Source organism: Saimiri boliviensis, chromosome Y (genome assembly GCF_048565385.1).
Source record: "Saimiri boliviensis isolate mSaiBol1 chromosome Y, mSaiBol1.pri, whole genome shotgun sequence".
Classification (NCBI taxonomy): Eukaryota; Metazoa; Chordata; class Mammalia; order Primates; family Cebidae; genus Saimiri; species Saimiri boliviensis.
In genome coordinates this window covers 20,799,906-20,816,921 of record NC_133471.1, presented here as the reverse complement: position 1 = coordinate 20,816,921, position 17,016 = coordinate 20,799,906, and the positions used below count along the sequence as shown (strand labels likewise).

The window sequence follows — 17,016 nt, the reverse complement described above, 5'->3', positions numbered from 1 at the left end:
CCTGGATTTGGAGTGGATTTTGAGTTAGTTAAAAGCCTGCTGCTCATATCTACTGTAGGTATAGTTGTATTGGAATGAAATTGCTAATTATAGTTATCTTGTCTGTAGGTTTCTGGATATTCCATTTTTCTTACCCTGGTAGCATCTGCAATTTTTTGAATAAGCAGTTAATTTTAGCCGCTTTTGAGTAATAGGCAGATGCAGTAATCTTTTGCTAAGTATCACATGTGACTTGGAAGGTAAAGCCTATGTGCATGGTACTTTTGTTTTGCCTTTTTCTTTTCCTTTTTCTTTTGTTTCCTTAAATAGAAATAGGGTCTCCCTGTGTTGCCGAGGCTGGTCTCAAACTCCTGGGTTTAAGTAGTCCTCTTGTCTTCACCTCCCAAAGTGCTGGTATTACGGATATGATAAGCCGTAAAGAACCATACTACACTCCAGCTTCTGTTGCCAGGCTGGTGTAGTGGTGCAATCTAGGCTTACTACAACCTCCATTTCTCAGGTTAAAATGATTCTCATGCTTCAGCCTCTAGATTACCTGGGATTACAGGTGCACACCACTACACCCAGCTAATTTTTGTAGTTTTTTTTGTTTTTGTTTTTTTTTTTTTTTTTTTTTTTTTTTTGAGACGGAGTTTCGCTCTTGTTACCCAGGCTGGAGTGCAATGGCCCGATCTCGGCTCACCGCAACCTCCGCCTCCTGGGTTCAGGCTATTCTCCTGCCTCAGCCTCCTGAGTAGCTGGGATTACAGGCACGCACCACCATGCCCAGCTAATTTTTTGTATTTTTAGTAGAGACGGGGTTTCACCATGTTGACCAGTATGGTCTTGATCTCTCAACCTCGTGATCCACCCGCCTCGGCCTCCCAAAGTGCTGAGATTACAGGCTTGAGCCACCACAGCCGGCTAATTTTTGTAGTTTTAATAGTGCCTGGATTTCACCATGTTGGCCAAGCTGGTCCCAGTCTCCTGACTTCATGATCCACCCACCTCGGTCTTCCAAAGTGCAGGGATTACAGGCATAGCCATTTCTTTTGCTTTTTAAATTTCTGTTTGTTTGGCTACATACAGTAAATGTCACTTGTTAAGCATAACATGCCAGCATTGTGTTTGACAAATGAAAGACTTGTAACCACCAGTATAATGAAGATGTAAAATACAAAAATTTTATTTGCAGTGTCCCCGTATATTTAACTCTTACATTTTCAGTTCGTGGCAACTACTGATGTGCTCTTCATTTGTGTGGTTTGCCTTTTTCTTTTTTTCCTTAGAGACAGGGTCTCCCATTGTTTCCCAGTTTAAGCAATTTTCCCATCTTTACCCCCCAAAGTACTGGTATTAGAGAAAACAAGCTACCATGCCACAGTTTGTCGTTTCTAAACTCTCATATAAACATCATGCTGAGTTACTCTTTGGAGACTTGGCATTATGCATTAGTATTCTTCCATGTTGTTACATGCAAAAGTTTTTCCTGTTAATTGCTAAGTAGTATTTTATTGCATAAATTTAGTAGTTTGTTTGTTCATTGTAGAAAGACAGTTGGGTGACTGAAAGACAGAAAAAGTTGGCCGAAAAAGAAATAAATAACAGAAACTGAATTCTGGTTTTAAAACCCTGCAATAAAGAAAACATAGGCAAGTTCTATTAAACATTTAAGACGAAATAAGGTCAATTCTATACAGTCTCTTCCAGACACGCTTCTCAATTTAATTGTTCCTAAAACAGACTTGGTATTAGGAAGAAGATTTAAATGTTGCTTAAATTAAATATTTTAATCTCTTTAATGATGAATTTTATAATTCATGATATTTTGGAGAATCCAACTTGATTGCCTGTTCATGTATGTCTTTCTCAAGGGAAACTGAGGAAGAAGTAAAATAACAGCAATAGGAATCTATAATCCCTAGTTAGGAATTTTTATATATAAACTTTTGGTTATTATTAAGGAAAGTAGAGTTTTTTGGAACAGGTTGTGAATCTGTAATTATAATCTATAATTTATAAAAATAAGAGTTTAAGAAATCGGGTTTCTACAGAATTTTTGTAATACATATTTAAACTAAGTTATGTGAAGCACAGTTGAAAACACTGAAGTAAACACAAACATGAATGTGAGGGTGAAGATTAGTGCTACCTTTTATAATATAGTTATAAAATGTTAATAGCCTTAAAATGGATTATCTTATTTAATAATTTCACTTCAATATCCGCTCTTTAAGGATATTGTTTATTACGATTGTATTTATTAACAGTGAACATGACAAAACATATGCTCTGATTTTTACTTAGTTGACTCATGCAGTACTGTGTAGCCTTAGTTTTTTTAAAAAGATTCTTAATCATGAGGGAATATACCTCTGTATTAACCAATTAAAATTAAAAAAATAGATAAACAATGTGACCTCGGTTTTATTAAATATTTGGGCATATATATGGATACTTAAAAATAGATACTTTTCCTTAATCTGTGGTTTAAATTTGGAATATTTCATTTTTAATTAAGACCTCATCACCTGATTCTTCCAATGAGAATTCCGTAGCAAATCCTCTCCTAGATGAAGAAGGGCAAGGTGATGCCCCACCACAGCATGAAGATGAAGAACCAGCCTTTCCACATTGTGAGCTGGCAAAGCTGGATGACATGATCAACAGGCACGTTTGTTTAGAATTGTTTTGTTAATGGATGTAATAAACTAGAAAATGACAGCTGCTTACTACTGGCATTGTAACTAGTAGTAAATGAGAAAAAGAAAAGAGTAGTTGTAGTGCTTCAAGTCTTACTATTTTAATAGCCTTAACATTTTAGTCATAGCGGAACACTTTGCAGCTCATTGTACTTAATGCAGGCATTTCTTATGGATTTTAAATATTGGAAGGTAATGACAGTATGAATACAGTTTCAGATTAATGGTGCTCTGCGACAGGTTTTTGTGTTTCTATCTTAGATATATAAGTAGTTCTTTTGTTTTGAATGTTTGCAAATATTTCTCTTCGGTATGAACTTTATACCAGAGTTTTGGATGACTTTTCTCAGTTGTGGAATATCCATTTGCTACAGCAGAGAGGTTATTGCAGCTTGTATTGCTTCTTTCTCTATTTTGTTTGGTGGTTGCTGATTTCTGTTAAGACTGTATTTTTCATAAGAACTGTTAATAAATCCTTAGTGGCAGTGAGAAAAGATGTATTTTGTGTATATAAAAGAAACAAGAAGGATAGAATAAGTTTACCTTTAACAGATTATATGTAATGAGGCATCTCTTAAGAAAAAGAAGGCCGGGCTCAGTGGCTCACGCCTGTAATCCCAGCACTTTGGGAGGCCGAGGCGGGTGGATCACGAGGTCGAGAGATCGAGACCATCGTGGTCAACATGGTGAAACCCTGTCTCTACTAAAAATACAAAAAATTAGCTGGGCATGGTGGTGTGTGCCTGTAATCCCAGCTACTTGGGAGGCTGAGGCAGGAGAATTGCCTGAACCCGGGAGGCGGAGGTTGCGGTGAGTCGAGATCGCGCCATTGCATTCCAGCCTGGGTAACAAGAGCGAAACTCCGTCAAAAAAAAAAAAAAAAAAAAAAGGAAAACAGGTTATTTGGGAATTTTGCTGTCTCAGCAGAAGAATTAAGGGACAGATGAAAGAAAGTTGTTTCTGGGGAGTAGTGGGTTAGTTAGTAGACATAGCTGCAGAAAGTTGAACTTTTTATGAAACTAAGGAACACATGAGGTGAGTGCGTGGTGGCCTTTGCATCACTTTAAAATATAGGAGTATAGTTATGATGACAGAGGGTTTCTGTATTGACTTTTGATGGGTGACAATAGGTTTAGAGGCCCACAGCTGAGACGTGATCTTTAGGAAAAGTTGAGATAAATGTCTTGTTGAGATCTCCTAATTTCTTATGTCTTTATGAAGAGGAGTAAAATAAAATGTTTGTCACATTGTGTCTTCTACTAAGAAATATGAGCCCCCAAAGAGCATTTTCCTACTTAAAAAAAGGTATACATTTAATTTATAATTGAATAGGTTAGTTTTAGCATTCTTTGAAAGCTATTAAAATAATTCCTTGTCATTGCTATATCTCATTTAACAGTGCCTAAAAAAATTCTGTGTGTAGACACTATAGATGATGTCTCCTAATTTTTCAGTGTAGATAATTTCCCCACTTATTTTCAAAAGTATTTATGATGAATATAGTACAGTCAGAATTTCTCACTTTTTCACAGTACAGTAATTTTACTAGGCAGCTTATTTATAGTGATTCGTCAGTGTGCAACCAGTAAAGCTTCTTTTTGTTTTGTAAAAATTCTTAGGCCTCAATGGGTGGTTCCTGTTTTGCCAAAAGAAGAATTAGAAGTGCTTTTAGAAGCTGCTATTGATCTTAGTATAAAAGGTGAGTTTGGATGTAGGTTTTCTAATAATATGTGCTACTGTATATACTTATACCTTAATTCTTAAAAGCTTTTCCTTCTTGTAGAGGTGCTATGATTATTCCTAGTTCATGTCACAAAGCTTTCTGGTAAGGATTATTTTACATACATAGATGCATATTATATATACATGTTACACACACACACACACATACACACACACACACACATACACATACACATTACACACTCCCTTATAGCAAAGGTTCATAGAACTCTCTAGATAGCTTTTAGGGATATTTCAAGCCATTTAAATGTTATGCAGAATTTTATGTGTATAACCATATTTCTAAGGTGAGACTATATATATTTTAAATGTTTAAAAACTTAGCAGATATTTTCCAGAATATGATAGTTCTAAAGTGTTTAATGTGCATTAAAGCATATTTTACAGTTAAAAAGTGCTAGAGGTTTACTGTATGATATATATATTTGGTGACTTTTTGCACTTAAATTATATGTAGTTGAGAAATAACTTTAATCTGCAGGTAATTTTGCAAATAATTTTATTTATTATTTATTTATTTATTTATTTATTTATTTATTTATTTATTTTTGAGATGGAGTTTTGCTCTTGTTGCCCAGGCTGAAGTGTAATGGTGCAATCTCCTTAGCATCCTGGGTTCAAGCGATTTTCTTGCCTTAGCCTCCCTACCCTGGGATTATAGGTGCCAGCCATCATGCCTAGCTAATTTTTAGAATTTTTAGTAGGGACGGGGATTCATCATGGTGGCCAGGCTGGTCTCAAACTTCTGACCTCAGGTAATCCACCTGTCTTGGCCTCCCAAAGTACAGGGGTTGCAGATGTAAGGACTAGGCCCAGCCTTTTTTTTTTTTTTTTTTTTTTTTTTTTTTTTGAGATGGGAGCCTTGCTGTGTCACCCAGGCTGGCATGCAGTGGCATGATCTCAGCTCGCTGCAACCTCTGCCTCCCAGGTTCAAGCGATTCTCCAACGTCAGCCTTTCAGGTAGCTGGACTACAGGTGTGCACCACTGCATTTGGCTAATTTTTTTTTTTTTTTTTTGTATTTTTAATAGAGATGGGTTTTGCCATGTTAGCCAGGCTAGTCTGAAAATCCTGATCTCAGGCAATCTGCCTGCCTTGGCCTCCCAAAGTGCTGGGGTTATAGGCATGAGCCACCATGCCCGGCCAGCAATAAAGCCCTATCTCTTTTTTGCGTGAAAATCGCTATTTCACTAATATTGAGTGTATATGTTTTATAAACTGTCTAACTTACATATTTAGCTTTTCTTCTTTTTGAGACAGAGTTTCGCTGTTGTTACCCAGGCTGGAGTGTAATGGCGCGATCTCGGCTCACTGCAACCTCCGCCTCCTGGGTTCAGGCAATTCTCCTGCCTCAGCTTCCTGAGTAGCTGGGATGACAGGCACCTGCTACCATGCCTAGCTAATTTTTTGTATTTTTAGTAGAGACGGGGTTTCACCATGTTGACCAGGATAGTCTTGATCTCTTGACCTCGTAATCCACCCACCTCGGCCTCCCAAAGTGCTGAGATTTAGCTTTTCCTCTTAACACAGACTTAAAGGGTTTTTCTCAAAAGGAAAAAAGTCTTAAAAGATGAAGCCTTATTTTTTTCAAAAAAGCAACCTATGAAGCAAATTTTATATTATTTTTACTGTTAGCCGTAGTAAGAGCTCTGGGTTTGAATGGAGCATTTTGGATGATTTTTTTGTAATTCTAGGTACAGTAAAATTAGTGGATGAGCAGTTTTTGTAATGCTCTGTATTTTTTTTGAAGGACTCGAAGGTTGTAAGAAAGATCAGAAGCATTTAGTTTTTGTGCCATTCAACAGGCACAAAATTTGTCAGTGTTACTAGGCAAATCTTTAATTCCTTTGGTATCCTGTGTTTCTGTTGCTAAGTCTGACTCTGTGGTTGATAATTTCATTTAACTAATAATAACTGTCCTATAGTCATTTAATGACCATTATGTTGTTTTATTGATCTTATAGACATGTGATCTAGTAACCTTTGAAAATATACTGTTATATTGAAAATATCTCTCCTCATTTGAATTTCTTTTGTTAATTGTTTAGTTATTAACTCAGCAAATGTCAAGAACTTCTGTTCTAGGTATATTCTAGGTTCTAACACTACAAAATGAACAAAAACTGCAAGTGATATTTCATTTAATAGCATTGATGTTCAGTGGATTTATGTCATTTGCAGGGACTTTTCCTCAGTTACGTTTTCTGGGATTATAATTACTGTAAAACACTGTAAGATTAAACTGGTTTAAATGATATACGAGTATGTATATATTTAAGCTTAAGATACACCTTGGTGTATATACTTAATACATTTTGAGTTGCTTTAAGAGTTACAGGTTTTCTGGCAGAATGTAGTGGCTTGTTTCTGTAATCCCAGCACTTTGGGAGACTGAGGCAGGAAGATTACCTGAAGTCAGGAGTCTGAGATCAGCCTGGCCAGTATAGCAAAATGCCATTTGTACTAAAACAACAAAAAGTAACCAGGCGATGCATGCCTGTAATCCCAACTACGGTTGCATCCAGCGGAGATTGTACCCTGGACTTTAGTCTGGGAAACAGAGCAAGATTGTTTCCAAGAGTTACAATTTTTTTTTTTTTAAATGGAGGCACATGGATCTTGCTTTTCTTAAATCAGGTAAAAGTAAAAAGAAAAAAGAAACTTAGGATTCATCTCTTAAACATTAGAAGTCTGATGTCATATTTTCAAGCTGTTTCAGTTAGTTACATTGCTTGATTTGAGGTAGCTTTATACAACTGTTTCTAGAATTTACTGAACCTTATATTTCATTCCTTTTTCTGAAATCGCACATTTTTGCACCTTTTTTTGTTTTAGTTTTTGAGTTGGAGTCTTGCCCTGTGGCCCTGGCTGGAGGACAGTGGCTTGACCTCAGCTGACTACAACTCTGCCTCCCAGCTTCAAGTGCTTCTCCTGCCTTAGCCTCCTGAGTAGCTAGGACTACAAGCACCTGCCCCATGCCCAGCTAATTTTTGTATTTTTGTTAGTGAAGACAAGGTTTCACCATGTTGGCTAGGATGGTCTCAATCTCCTGACCTCATGATCTGCTTGCCTCAGCCTCTCAGAATACTGGGATTGTAGGCGTGAGCCACTGAACCTGGCTATTTTTTCACTTTTTTGACATTTTATAATGTCATGTCTCATTTCAAAAACCATAACACTACTTATGAATTGGAGACCATAATAGTTTCTAGCAATTTATTGTGTTTAGTCATATAATTGGACAAATAAAAAATTTTTTAAACATTCTTTGGCTCTTTTTTTAGGTCTTGATGTTAAAAGTGAAGCATGCCAACGTTTTTTTCGAGATGGACTAACAATATCTTTCACTAGAATCCTTATGGATGAAGCTGTGAGTGGGTGGAAGTTTGAAATTCATGTGAGTCTTGTATTTCATTTCTAGGACTTAGATTTACTTGGTGATTCCTATGAGTTTGTTTTTGGAAAATATTACTTGGCGTAACATTAATATATCAAGTCTGCTGACATATACTGCATAATTGAAGGTTGGCATGGTGTTTAAGAATGCGCTTGAGATTTTGACTTAGTAAACCTTGGTTTAATCTCTCACCTGAAATTTCAAAGACCTTGTAACTTTATGTACAATACAATGTATTTCATCAAATGACTGATAAGTGTTGATTAGAAAAGGCACAACTGTTTTGTACCACTTGAGATAAAAAATATTTATGATGGAGAATATGATAGCAGACTCTTAATGTATCTGGAATAACAAAGGATGTAATTTCAATGCAAGTGGAAATGGTAAAGAAATTTACTGTGCACAAATGTAAAGCAAATAAACTCTTTTCCAGAGCATATTAATTCTAAAGTCTGTTATGTAATTGTGCAGAGAAAGAAAGAAGATTGATAGAGAAAGAAGACTCTGTCTTGGAATTTTAGACCACAAACCAGTAATCGCACAATGTTGTATATGAGTTCAGACTTGGTTTTGATGCCAAAAAAGTCAAACAGAATTTAGTATATTCTCAGATTAGTAGTGTCTTCAAGAGACATGTAAAAGGAAGAAGAAATAATCTTGGGTAATACTGTAAGTCTAGTACCCTAGGTATTATAAACTGCCAAGTATCTTGATTCTATTATAAGGTATCTTCATATTCCAGAGATTTTTAAAGTGACAAAAAATAATGTGTCTTTACTGAAAATACTGTATATACTTCAGGCCTCTGGTTCTTGTTTAGAAATGCAAATAACAAAAAGTTACGAAGCAAATACATAGTTTTCGATGACTTCAACCTATAAAATACAACTAGACATTTTCTATAAATGACCATGGCGTACATATGCCAGCGGCCCTGAATTGACCTGTAATGTTTTTTTTACTTGTGGAAATCGAAACTTTGCAAATATGTGCCTTTTGATGTTAAAAACAAAACTTTAAATGTTTGCTCTAAAGTACAAATTGCAGAGAGAAAAGTGGTAATTGTGTCCTGTGGACATAAAGAAGAAATAGACAAACTGTGTTACCTACTTTATTTGTTATCTTTCTTAAATAGCTTTTCATATTAGGTTCAAAATCATGAAGTAAATATTTATCTATACCAGTGTCTTACCTTGATCATTATATTAGTGAAATTAAGCAGAATTAAGATGGCTAGTACATAATGGAGATTATTAATAATTATTAAATTTGAGTGAAACTGCAATATTTTCTTACTATAAACTGTATTATATTCTATCCATGCAACAGAGATGTATTATTAACAATACTCATCGCCTAGTGGAGCTTTGTGTGGCCAAGTTGTCCCAAGATTGGTTTCCACTCCTAGAACTTCTCGCCATGGCCTTAAATCCTCATTGCAAGTTTCATATCTACAATGGTACACGTCCATGTGAATCAGTTTCCTCAAATGCTCAATTGCCTGAAGATGAAGTATTTGCTAGTTCTTCAGATCCTCGATTACCAAAAGTGTGTTGGTTTGTTATTTTCAAGTTTAAATATTAATTTTTTTTGCATTTGCCACAAACCATTAATGATGTGAACGTCCGTTAATGATTAACTAGTCAATATATAATCTTGTTATGTGTGGGTTTCTGTTTAAAGACTTACTAATAGGTATTCTTGATTCAGTAATCTTGAAATCATGATCAATAACCATATAACTCATGCCTGAACAGAGATTATTATGCAGTGATTGATTGAATATGTTCCCTGGAATGTAACCTTACGTTTTTTTGAGAAGTCAGTTATTTCGTAATTCATTGTTCATAGCTACTGTGGAGACTGCAGTTACTGCAGATAATCTTGGACTGTTCTTTGTACTGCATGTAGATATTTTTTAAACAGCACAGCACTTAACATGTATTTACAGACTTTAAACTCTTTTTTTTTTTTTTTTGAGACGGAGTTTCGCTCTTGTTACCCAGGCTGGAGTGCAATGGCGCGATCTCGGCTCACTGCAACCTCCGCCTCCTGGGTTCACGCAATTCTTCTGCCTCAGCCTCCTGAGTAGCTGGGATTACAGGCACGCGCCACCATGCCCAGCTAATTTTTTGTATTTTTTTAGTAGAGACGGGGTTTCACCATGTTGACCAGGATGGTCTCGATCTCTTGACCTCGTGATCCACCCGCCTCGGCCTCCCAAAGTGCTGGGATGACAGGCTTGAGCCACCGTGCCCGGCCCAGACTTTAAACTCTGATTTAAAAATTGTGCTATTTTGCTGTCATGACATACAATTAGGCATTTCTTGTAATGCCTGCTTTTCTTAAGAGAATATCTCCCAGTGTTCAACAGCTACATCTTGGATCATGTAATAATCTTTGTAATTATACCTCAAAGGGAAGTTAATCTGCTTTATACTTGTTAAAATTACATTTTTTTTTAAAGGAAGAAGGAAAGAGAAAAACAGAATCTGTACATAAAAAAAGCCAAAAGTGAAAAAACAGCCAAAGCCACTGCATGAGCAAGCAAGGCTATGGAAATGTCAACCAGTTTTATGTATTTTCACTTTAATCTGTCAGTATCTTTAATATTACTGTAATGGCAATTTTATATCTCAAAGTCAGTTTGATCATGTGAAATTCAATTAATATTTAAGCACATGAAAATAAAACTTAACCAGCTATAGGAAAAAGTAGAACATGGTTTTGGAAAGTGTATTGCATCTGCACAGGTGCACGTGCGCGCGCGCACACACCTGCCCAAGTGAAATCCAAAAAGACAAAATGATTTTTTTCTTTTCCGTTGGTCCAAACTTGATAAATCCTCTTACTGTGTTCTCTTGTGTAATTTCTAGAGGTAGGACTTAACTAGTATGTTGAACAGAAATCGCAAAAGGAGCCATTCTTTATTGTTCCTGATCTTAGATAAACAGCTTTTACTCTTCCATCATTGAATATCATGTTAGCCAAGAGCTTTTTACATAAGGTCTTTATTATGTTAGTGTCATTTATTTCTACTCCTTGTTTGTTTAGTGGTTTTATGATTGTGGTGTAAAATTTTGTCAAATGCATTTTCTGCATTTATAGAGATGATCATGTGATTTTTTTCCCCCCTTCACTCTTATTGTTGGATATTTGTTGAAGTGTCTTTCATTCCAGGAAAAAAACAATCCCACTTGGTCATGAGGAATTTTGCATCAACATTTATAGGGGAGATTAGTCTGTAGGGTTTTTTGTTTGTTTGTTTTGTTTTAGGGCGTTTCTTTGTTTTGTTTTGATGTCAGGGTAATGCTGTCCTAAATGATGAGTTGGGGTATATTCTTTCTTCATCAGTTTTTAGGAAGAGTATGAGAATGATTGGTGTTAATTCTTTTAAGTGTGTCGCAGAAATCTCCAGTTATTCGGTTTTGTTTGGGCTTTCCTTTATTGTGGTATTTTTGATTACTGATTAAGTCTCCTGAGTAGTTACGGACCTATTCAGATTTTCTATTTCATCATGATTGTGTCTTGTGTAGATTGTGTATTTCTAGAAAAGTGTACTACTACCTAGATTATGCAGAGGTTCTTGTACTTTCAAATTGGTTTTTGTTTCTATAATGTACCTAATGTCTCCTCTTTTGTTTTTGATATTAGTTATTTGAGTTTTCTCTTTTTCTTAGACAAACATCAATTTGTTTATTTTTTTTGAGAACCAAATTTTGTTTTTTTTTTTGTTTTTCTGTTCTCTATTTCTGGCAGTCTCTTGTATTTCCATTCTGTTGCTATCTTTGAGTTTATTTTGTTACTCTTTTTATAGTTCTTGTTTGTTTGTTTTTGTTTTTGAGACAGGGTCTTGCTCTGTTGCCTAGGCTGGAATGCAGTGGCATAGTCTCAGTTCACTGCAGCCTCCTCCTCCTGTGGTCAAGTGATTCTCATGCCTCATCCTCCCGAGCAGCTGGGTTTACAAGTACCTGCCACAAACCTGACTAACTTACTTATTTTTAAGTAGAGATGGAATTTCACTATGTTGGTCAGGCTGGTCTTGAACTCTTGACCTCTGGTGATTTGCCCACCTCAGCCTTCCAAAATGCTGGGGTTACAGGCATGAGCAGTCGAGCCTAACTTCTTTTTGTAGTTTTTTTTAAGGTGTAAATTTTGGTTGTTGGTTGGCGATCTTTTTTTTAAAAAATCCCCTTTACTATGAAGTTCTCTCTTCGCACAGCTTTTGCTGCATCTTTTAAGTTTGATAAGTTTTTATGTTTACTTACCTCAAATATTATACTTTATATTGGATTTCTCGTTTTGATGGATGGGTTTTGTAAGAAGTGTAGTTTAATTTAAACTTATTTATGGATTTTTCAGTTTTTCTTTTCTTATTTTTCCTTCTGAGACAGAGTCTTGCTTTTTCATTGAGGCTAAAGTACAGCGGCCTGATCTTGGCTCACTGCAACCTCCGCCTCCGGGTTCAAGTGATTCTCTTGCCCCAGCATCCAGAGTAGGTGGGATTACAGGTGTGTTTTACCACACTTGGGTAATTTTTTTTATATTTTTGGTAGAGATGGAGTTTCATCATGTTACCCAGGCTGTTCTTGAACTCCTGACCTCAAGTGATCTGCCTGCCTCTGCCTTCCAAGCACACCTGGCTGATTTTTCAGTTTTTCTTCTGCTATTGATTCCTGGTTTCCTTTCATCCTGATTTGTAAAGATGCTTTGTATGAGTTCAGTCTTAAATTTGTTAAGATTTGTTTGTTATGTAATGCATCCTGATGAAAGTTCCCAGTGCACTTGACAAGAATGTGTATTCTTATACCTGCATGTAGAGTATTCCATAAATATTTGTTAGGTCGACTTGTTATCTTGTGTTGTGCAAGACCATTTTCTCCTTATTGATTTTGTTGTTGTTGTTGACAGGGCTTTGCTCTATCACCTAGGCTGGCGTATAGTGGTATGATCTCAGCTCACTATAGCTTCTGTCTCCTAGGCTTAAGCTGTTCTCCTGCCTCAGCCTCCTGTGTAGTTGGGAGAACAGACACCTATCACCACTGTGACTGAGTTCTATATTTTTAAGAGAGACAAGAGTTTCATCATGTTTGTCAGGCTGGTCTTAAACTTTTAATGTCAACTTCTGAACTCAGCTTAATGACATTTTTTCTGATTGGAAATATGATATTGAAATGTCTGACTAGTTTTGTATAACTGTTTCTCTCTAGGTCCTTTAATGTTTGCTTCACATAGTCATCAGTTCTGAAGTTTCGGTGTATGTATATTTATAATTGTAGTTAATTCACCCTTTTATGATTACATAACATCCTTCTTTGCATCTTCTGAGAGGATGCTATCTAAAATTCATTTTGCTTCATATCAGCAAAATACGTTCTCTCTTAGTTACTATTTTTTTTTTTTTGGTTGTTGTTGTTTGTTTGTTTAGAGGCAGATCTTACTCTCTTACCCAGACTGAAGTGTACTGGGTGATCTTGGCTGAATGCAAACTCTGCTTCCCAGGTTAAAGCAATTCTTATACCTCCCAAGTAGCTGGGATTACAGTCATGTACAACTATACCTGGCTAATTTTTTTATTTGTAGTAGAGATGGGGTTTTGCCATGCTGGCCAGGCTGGTCTTAAACTCTTGACCTCAGGAAATCCACCCACATTGGCCTCCCAAATGTTTTCTGTTCTTAACTTACAAGTTGTGTGCATCCTTAAGTCTAAATGAGTCTTTTTTAGATGGTGTATATTGGATTCTGTTTTTTAAATCCATTCTGCCAATCTGTATCATTTAATTCAGGAATTCATTCTACTTATATTCAGAATAATTACTGATAAGGAAGGATTGACCACTTCCATTTTTTTGTTTTTTCATGTCTTACAGCTTTTTTCTATATCATTTTCTCACCTACTGACTTTATTTTTATAATTTCAGTTCTTCACGTTGTTTTGTACTGATGTACTGTAATTCTTCTGATTTCCTTTTGGGGCATGTTCCATAAATGTTTTTGCTGGTGCCATGCAGATTACATACAGCCATACCTTGGAGGTAGTGTTACAGGTTATGTTCCAGACCACTGCAATGAAGCAGTTACCACAGTGAAGGGAGTTGCAGCGTATTTTTGTTTCCCAATGTATATATAATTTTCTCTATACTTAGTCTGTGAGGCATGTGGTAACATTATGTCTTAAAAAACATATAGACTGGCCGGGTTTGGTGGCTCATGCCTGTAATCCTACCATTTTGGGAGGCCAAGGCATGCAGTTTGCCTTAGCTCAGGAGTTTTAAAGCAGCTTGGGCAACACGGTGAAACCTCATCTCTACTAAATTTATGAAAAAACTAGCCTGGTGTGCTGATGTACACCTATAGTGCCAGCTACTAGGGATGCTGAGGCAGGAGAATTGTTTGAACTTGGGAGGCAGAGGTTGCAGTGAGCCAAGACTGCACCACTGCACTCCAGCCTGGGTGACAGACTGAGACTCTGCCTCCACAAAGATACATATGTATATGTACAGACCTTATTTTTAAAATGCTTCATTGCTAAAAAATACGACACAGTGTTTTTACAAATTTTACTTTGTAAAAAACCTATAATATCTGCAGAGTTGAGTAAAGCAAAGCATAATAAAACGAGGTATGCCTATATGTTATTATAATAGCTGTAACAGTCTATTTTAAACCCATACCAACTTGATTGCAGTTGCATACTTAATCTCCTTTACACAACTGCTCCAATTTATGTTATTGACATCACAAATTATCTTTTTCTATATAACACAGACATAGGTTTTTAAATTCTCTGGCCACTCAAATTCTGTAGAGTTTTAAGCCAAAATTTTTGTGATACTGGGTTTTATAAATGTTTGTATATTTTTCTTAACCACAGATTTGTTAATTTTTTTAAAATGGTATTGAGTTATCACCAAGGGCCTTTGTATTCCAACCTGTACTTGTTTAGCATTTTTGTAGTCAGGTAATGGACTTTAGCAGCTTTTCTTTGTCTAGAAATGTCTAATTTCAAGGACTGTTTGCTAAATATCAAATTATTATTTGATAATATTTTCCTCTCAGTATTTTCTTTTTCTTTTTTTTTTTTTCTGAGACGGAGTCTCACTCTTGTCACCCAGGCTGGAGTGTAGTGGCACAATCTCAGCTCACTGCAACCTCCGCCTCCTGGGTTCAGGCAATTCTCCTGTCTCAGCCTCCTGAGTAGGTGGGATTACAGGCACGCGCCACCATGCCCAGCTAATTTTTTGTATTTTTAGTAGAGACGGGGTTTCACCATGTTGACCAGGATGGTCTCCATCTCTCGACTTCGTGATCCACCTGCCTTGGCCTCCCAAAGTGCTGGGATTACAGGCGTGAGCCACTGTGCCCGGCCTCCTCTCAGTACTTTCTAGTGAGAAATCAGCTGTTACCTTTTTTGAGGGTTTGTTGTTGTTGTTGTTTTGTTTTTGGTATGTGAATAGTTACTTTTCTCACTAATTTCTAGATGCCTTCTTCTTTTTTTTTTTTTAACTGTATTTTTTGTTTAATTGCATTTTAGGTTTTGGGGTACATGTGAAGAACATGCAAGATTGTTGCATAGGTACACACATGAAACTGTGATTTGCTGCCTTCCTCCCCTTCACCTATATGTGGCATTTCTCCCCATGCTATCTCTCCCCATCTCCACACCCCCTTATCCATCCCCCATTTTCCCCAAACAGACCCCAGTGTGTGATGCTCCCCTCCCTGAGTCCATGTGTTCTAATTGTTCAACACCCACTTATGAGTGAGAACATGTGGTGTTGGATTTTCTGCTCTTTTGTCAGTTTACTAAGAATGATGGTTTCCAGGTTCATCCATGTCCCTACAAAGGACACAAACATCATTTTTGATGACTGCGTAATATTCCATGGTGTATATGTACCACATTTTCCCTGTCCATTCTATCATCGATGGGCATTTGGGTTGGTTCCAGGTCTTTGCTATTGTAAACAGTGCTGCAGTGAACATTCATGTGCATGTGTCCTTATAGTAGAATGATTTATAATCCTTTGGTTATATACCCAGTCATGGGATTGCTGGGTCAAACGGAATTTCGATTTTTAAGTCCTTAAGGAATCACCACACGGTCTTCCACAATGGTTGAACTAATTTACACTCCCACCAACAGTGTAAAAGTGTTCCTATTTCTCCACATCCTCTCCAGCACCTGTTGTCTCCAGATTTTTAAATCATTGCCATTCTAACTGGTGTGAGATGGTATCTCAATGTAGTTTTGATTTGCATTTCTCTAATGACCAGTGATGATGAGCATTTTTTCATATGTTTGTTGGTCTCCTGTATGTCTTCTTTTGTAAAGTGTCTGTTCATATCCTTTGCCCACTTTTGAATGGGCTTTTTTTTTTTTTTTTTTTTTTTTTTTGGTAGATTTGTTTTAGTTCTTTGCAAATGCTGGATATCAGCCCTTTGTCAGATGGGTGGACTGCAGAAATTTTTTCCCATTCTATTGGTTGCCGATTCACTCTAATGACTGTTTCTTTTGCCGTGAAGAAGCTATGGAGTTTGATTAGGTCCCATTTGTCTATTTTGGTTTTTGTTGCCAATGCTTTTGGTGTTTTGGTCATGAAGTCCTTGCCTACACCTACGTCCTGAATGGTTTTGCCTAGATTTTCTTCTAGGGTTTTTATGGTATTAGGTTTATTTATATTAAAGACTTATGTTTAAGTCTTTAATCCATCTGGAGTTAATTTTAGTGTAAGGTGTCAGGAAGGGGTCCAGTTTCTGCTTTCTGCACATGGCTAGCCAGTTTTCCAAACACCATTTGTTAAACAGGGAATCCTTTCCCCATTGCTTGTTTTTGTCAGGTTTGTCAAAGATCAGATGGTTGTAGATATGTTCTGTTCCCTTCGAGGCTTCTGTTCTGTTCCATTGTTCTGTATCTCTGTTTTGGTACCAGTACCATGGTGTTTTGATTACTTAAGCCTTATAGTATAGTTTGAAATCTGGTAGTGTGATGCCTCCTGCTTTGTTCTTTTTGCTTAGGATTGACTTGGCTATGTGGGCTCTTTTTTGGTTCCGTATGAAGTTTAAGGTGGTTTTTTCCAGTTTTGTGTAGAAGGTCATTGGTAGCTTGATGAGGATAGCGTTCAATCTGTAAATTAGTTAGGGCGATATGGCCATTTTCACAATATTGATTCTTCCTAACCATGAACATGGA

The 17,016-nt window shown here is 36.6% G+C and overlaps 1 protein-coding gene across 1 annotated transcript in view; it reads left to right on the top strand.

The window, feature by feature from the left end:
* The window catches only part of LOC141582937 (ubiquitin carboxyl-terminal hydrolase 9Y), a 236,761-nt gene that overhangs the window by 57,358 nt on the left and 162,387 nt on the right, over window positions 1–17,016 (top strand). The window contains exons 6-9 of the mRNA XM_074392392.1: window positions 2,501–2,649; window positions 4,301–4,380; window positions 7,708–7,820; window positions 9,153–9,371. Coding sequence (XP_074248493.1) covers window positions 2,501–2,649; window positions 4,301–4,380; window positions 7,708–7,820; window positions 9,153–9,371 — 561 coding nt within the window. The remainder of the gene's footprint in view (window positions 1–2,500; window positions 2,650–4,300; window positions 4,381–7,707; window positions 7,821–9,152; window positions 9,372–17,016) is intronic.